Genomic DNA, 6,219 nt, shown 5'->3' on the forward strand with positions numbered 1-6,219 from the left:
AATTTGCATCTGGCTTCACCTTTCCTGACATCAGGAATCCAACAGCATTTTTTTTTTTTTTTAACTATTTTTCCTTAAGTTATTGGCCAGCAATTGCAACAGATACTGACAGGAAGTATTGTATCAGCTGTTTGATTATGATCAATTTAATTGACCAAAAGAGAAAACAGAGAAGTCAGTTGAGATGTTCTGGATGGGATGCTCCTCAACTGGACTGCCAGAAATTAGAAGCAGCTCTCTCTCTCTCACACACACCCTCCTCGCAGTACTGGATTCAACAGTAATACAATTAAGAGGAAACTGTGTGGACAGTTATACTTTAAACTTGCAAATAGTTATACATGAGCAAATCTTACACATCAAAAGTGTGAGACCTCATGAGTAGGACCACTCATGTAAACCACTTAACATATATAGGTGCAGGTGTTCATAGGACTAGGAGCTACATTTAAAACTTTTCCCCATCTTCTCCCCTATACCTGTTTCCTCAGGAAGGCATCCTTTATTTTACGTATAGGCATAATGCAGAAACAGTTACTTAAACATTCCAGTAATAAAAAGGTATTATACATTTTAGTCCTGTGAAATATATTTTGCCTCTTTGTAATTCAACACACATAATCTTTTCCTCACTATTCAGATTATTCGTCTGTTGTATTTCGTTCTGTCCATAGCAGAAAAGCTGTACGCATATTAGAAATTCAGACTGTAGAACAGGTGTTACCCAAATCTTACAAAAAAGAATATACTTACAATAGATTTGTTTGAGTACATCAGTGTAGAACTCAATGCAAGTACATATGCGCCTCATGTACACACCTAGTTTTATTTTTAATGATATCCATCAGAGGTGCATACATATACATCGTTGCACTCCCACGCAAGCATAAAAAGGGCAAAAGTAGCCATACTCCTTCGCAACTCAAAACCTGTGATAGCTGAGGATTCCAGAAAGCCCGGATACAATCCATCATCTCAAAGAACTAGAGTTTACCTTAGTGTTCTTCTTTGGATACTATAGAGTCCACTGTAGGTAAATGTCAAGCTGTACACTCTCATGACACTGTATGAGGAAATTCAGTTGCAGAGTAAGAGCAAATGTAGCACTGCTTTCCTAACCCTGTCATCTCATATAGTAGATGAATTGAAGGACAAAAGTCACTTTAAAATATACTGATGCCTTACAGATTTCTGAAGCTGGCACATGCCAGAAGTAGGCATAGAATGTTTTGAGCTCTGACAGAGTAAGCCTTATTATTCTATGTAAGGTACATCAGCCAACTGATAACAAAAACACAGGGCGCATCTACACAAGATGCTAAATGCACCAATTAATTCTATTGCTCATTAGCATGGCAGGCAAAAACTGTGCTCATGTGCTAATGCACAGCAGAATTAGTCTACTGTGCATTAGCGTCACAAAAAAAGTGTGCATGGAGCTACTGCGCAGTAGCACCAATTATGGAGCATTAAATTCGTACCTGTTATTATAGTCAACTGCATTACACAAACAGGTGTAATACCAGGTACTAACTTAATGCTCCATAATTATGGTGCATTAATGAACATGCAGACACACTCACAGTGTAACTCATCTCCATATCAGATGACCAGAATGTACCGTCACAGCCTGAGTGATAGGGTGCAGCAACATTGGGTCTGGAGAGAGGATATGGCCAGTGCTGCAAAATCATATCCAGGAAGATGCTGTAGGATTTAGATTAACAACTAAAAGCCAGAAATGCCTCAGGCCAAGAGAGACACCAGAATGTCTCTTGGAAATCGCTGCCGGAATTAAGACAATTTGGCAGGAAGGAGTAGAGCAGGCCTCTGTGCTCCACTTGAGAAATGGCATCTGGTAGCAACTGTGAGCACACATCTCCTCTGAAACAAAACTGATTTATCACTTTTCAGTGATTCCCCACTGACGAATTATCTCTTTGTGCTGCATCTGTACAAGGACTATTCAAGTTTGTTCACCAATTACCTATTTGGGTTATGGGTAACTCCTGGGAGTGGGACGACCCTGCTCCCAGGAGAGTTACTCTGCTTTGATGCCAATAATTCTGGAAATCAGTAGGCAGAGAGAAACAAAGTATGGGCCCCGCTGTTTGTTTCTATAGTGTACAGCTGATTATTTTCTCCAAAGTTTGGCATTACCAATCTTTGGAAAGTAATCTGATAGTTCTGAGCTCTTGGACTTGTATGCATTCCCTGTCATGTGGCAACCAGATTCCTAGCCCAAGTGAGCTCTGAAACCTGACCCTGACACATCCATGATTGACGCCTTTATAGAGAGGGTACTAAAGCAGGGACCACTGTTTATAGGTTCCTGCTACAAGGCCATGTTTACACTAATATGATATGGGATTAAAACCTTTGTCTTTATTAAGTGTTAGGCTACTGAATAGAATAATCCAAGATAGATACAAAAGTGTCACTGCTGAAATCTAGCCAGCAATATGCAGCCACCATGATGGGATATGATATAGTTAGGGGCTTCCTACAGAGGGTGGGTGTAATAACCAATAATTTCAATGGGGGGGTGGGGGGAGTGGCTCCCACTGCTGCTTGCACCACAGGAGGGCAGGTCATGTACTCCCTGGATCTGTACAGGGTGAGTGGGTGGGCTGCAGCTGTGGGCCAGAGCCAGGCTCTTCTCTCTGGGGGCTAGTCTCGGAGCGGGGGCTACGGAAGGGGCTGCAGCCACCCCAAATTTCACCGTAGCTCCCTCCCAGTGCCGCCGCCATGAGCCCAGCGCAGCCCCGGCGCAACCTGCATTCCCCCACACAGGGCATAGGATGGAGGTGCAGCTTGTCAGGGAGTGGGGAGGGGGGGGGCAGCTGCCTCCCAGTACTGCCGCTTCTGCGCACCCAGTGCAGCCCTGGCTCTTCTTAGCACGTGGGGGGAGGCAGGGATTGAGCTGTGAAAAGCCGGGCTGCATCAGGCTGGGAGGGAGCTATGGTGAAATCTGGGGTGGCTGCAGCACCCTCCGTAGCCCCCGCCCTGAGCCAGCCCCTGGCAAGAAGAGCCCGGCTCCAGCCCACAGCTACAGCCTGTCCGCTCACCCCACACAGATCCAGAGGGCACATGCCCCACCTTCCTGGCGTGCAAGCAGTGGCAGGAGCCCTTCCCCCCCATGAGCCACACCTCCATCCTCCACCCCGCCCCAGATGGGCAGCGCCTGCCACTGCCTTCTCCCTCACCATTTGGGGGAGGATGATCTGCCCTCCTCCAAAGTGACATGCATCAATTGTTCAAGTAGGTACATTTTCAACTATGCTGGTCCTCATAGGGAATATGCACTCAGTCCACTTACTGAGATGTGACCTGCCTCCCAACAGACCAGACATTAATTATATGCCTTTTGACTAATGTAAGTCTGTCACAGATCAGGTGGTATTTAAACCAGATTCTGAAATTCAGTGTAGCAGCAGGCTTTCGAGCAGGTTGCCCAGCTGTACAGCGGTTGTCGAAAAAGATCTTTTCTTTTAAAACACTAGGAATATTGAAAGTGAAGGAGATTTCTTCATCAAAAAGTTAAAAAGGAAATGAGTTTAGTTGGAAGTAGTTTTCAGACACTTGTTGAGTTTTGTCTCTTTGCCACAGACTAGCAATGGGCATGGACACTATGTCCCTTATTGCCTCTGCACAGGAACAGGGGACAGCACAGGGTGTATATACAGCCCCAAAATAAACTAGTATTCAAAAACACATGAACACCCACAGACAGATCCACACTGATGTAAACTTGAAGAGCTTGTTTATAAACAAGACTTTCAGACTAGAACTATATTTAGAGGTAAAAGGACGAGCACAGTGGGTTACATGCCATTTTGTTCCTGACTTTTAAAATAGTTGTTGCCTTATTTTTTTAATTGTTTGGGTGTTACCAACAACTTTGGCTGAGGGAATGGAAATATGTTAAATAAAAGTATACACAGATTAGCAGAAAACTTTATATTCTGAAGAAAATTTTCATATACAAATTTCATAACAAAACAGTATTAAGATCTGTTTGATGCTAACATATGCATGAATGTAAACAAGGGATTTCTCATCTTAAATTTTCTACAAGATTAAGATTTAAAAAAAGAATCTACCATATCACCTATTTTTGTGTTTCCCATAATAATTCGATCCTTTTTCATTACAGAATTTGGCAGAAGAAATTTTGATGGGTCAGATGAAGCATTTACTTCAAATCAAATAGTTAAAATAATGTGGAACAGAATATTCTAAACCAGTTTTATGGAAACAGTTTCCATTTCCAACGTCTTTACCTTGTAATGAAAGTTTTCATCTTCAAATTTTTCACCATATATGCTTTCTCCACCAGTGCCATTGTGATTTGAGAAGTCTCCGCCCTGGATCATGAATTTCTTTATAACTATAAAGTAAAAATATGAATCATAGAAAATGCAAAAAAGGAAAAAAGATTATATTCAAAGGTGAAGACCAGCCTCACTTCATCAACAGGAATTTTAATTCCCTTCCCATTTGAACTAGACCCCTAACTCAACTATCATTATTACCAGCAATTCAGGCCCTGCTGCGCCTTAATAAATCAAAAGCAAAATTACCCATTCAAATTTCTCACAGATGGCATTGGACAGTATGAGTGACAACCCATATGCCCTTAGACCTAACTTTTTAAAGATATTTAGGCATCTAGTTTGAGACACCTGAATACTTTCAAAATCTAGTCATTAATATCAAGAACTTCCTTCTAATAAGGAAGGATGGAATAGAAAGAAATGCAATCTCAAATATGCAAAATCAGGAACAGCTATCAGTGATGTCCAAACAAAGCTGGAACCACCTCTTATCTACTCCATCCAAGCTTCATTGTTGACCTGACTTCAACATCTCAGCCGGAAGTCCACATCACCTCAGTGGTGAGGTGGTCAGTCTCTGCAAAGTACTTTGCTGTGTTTATAGGCTAGCAATTATAAAAGGAGACAAGGTGTCAGAAGCCTTAAGTAAGTCACTGGACTTCCCTGTGCTTGTTTTACCATCTGTAAAATGAATAAAGAAGTATCACCACTTTCAGAAGGCCCTTAAAGATGCTTTAATGATAGACAAAAAAGTAAAAAAAAATTAATACCTCTAAAAACTGTATATCCTCAAATATAATAAGAGAACATTTTTTTTCCAAAAAGCTTCAGCATTTTATCACCTCAACATGCAACAAAGCCTTCAAAGGCCACAGCTAGTATTGTTCATATTTTTACATTACTCGATCTTTATTTACCGTACTAAAACAATGCCCACATGATTGGAGCTCATGGTAAGGACTGCAAGACAAACCTCACTGACAACTTCCATTGCTTATTGTCTTGGGGGGGAAAACATCAATAAGGACCTGGAGCAAAAGAATTCCCTTGCTTGTGTGAGGTATTATTCACAATGAAACACCTACCACCTAATCAATGTATCAGTGGGTAGCAGTAGACACGCGAAGAGGCTGCTGACACTGTAATTGAGTCAAACAAGCTTTAGTTAAAACACCCCCACTGCCATTTTGAAGCACAGATACACTGATACACAAGACACTGTGGGTGCTTTAATCAGAGCAGCTCTTGAAGCCACTCTAATTAAAGTACCATCCCCCTACCCTCTCAGCATATTAGCTATTAACAGAGCATTCTGTCAATGGAAACAGTAGCTAGAAACCTGGTTCAGAAAAAAAGGATAAAATAAATTAGTGGGAAAAACAATGCAGTTCTACTTTAAGCCAAACTTCTCTTTCAAAAAACCCCCAAAGAACTAATGTTTTGGGGGAGGGAGGGGGGTTTAATAAAACAGTTCGTTACACTTCATCATTTTAAAAGTATGTCTACTGTATTTTGACACACATTTTTCCTTTTTTCAATCACTAATTCAAACAGATTTAAGTAATGAAAATATCAAGGAGGGTTTTTTCCAGTTACATAAATTTAGTCCCTAATTTAGCACGCAGATATGTTTGCACCAGTGTGAATATAGAGTAGACATGATACGCAGCTCTATAACAGCATAAGCTGTCCTGCTCCAGGGTAAAGTTACCTCCCTGAAAGTAAGAAGCAGCCATACACAGGTGTAAGTTACAGTAATGTCCAAGTTGTGATCCAGCTTTGATCAGCTTTATCCCAAGACAGCCATTAGCTCAATACAAACAGGCTACTGCTGGTGCCCTCACCATGTAAGCTGCAAGGCAAGGTAACAGTGCCTACTGCA

The 6,219-nt window shown here is 41.5% G+C and overlaps 1 protein-coding gene across 2 annotated transcripts in view; it reads right to left on the reverse strand.

Moving 5' to 3' along the window:
* Window positions 1-6,219, reverse strand: part of PPID (peptidylprolyl isomerase D) — a 31,576-nt gene that overhangs the window by 16,549 nt on the left and 8,808 nt on the right. For both annotated transcript variants that reach the window (XM_019521710.1, XM_019521711.1), the window contains exon 3: window positions 4,284-4,390. In XM_019521710.1, coding sequence (XP_019377255.1) covers window positions 4,284-4,390 — 107 coding nt within the window. The remainder of the gene's footprint in view (window positions 1-4,283; window positions 4,391-6,219) is intronic.

The sequence above is a fragment of the Gavialis gangeticus genome, unplaced genomic scaffold (assembly GCF_001723915.1).
Source record: "Gavialis gangeticus isolate Ggan-Ray unplaced genomic scaffold, GavGan_comp1, whole genome shotgun sequence".
In the NCBI taxonomy this organism is placed as follows: Eukaryota; Metazoa; Chordata; order Crocodylia; family Gavialidae; genus Gavialis; species Gavialis gangeticus.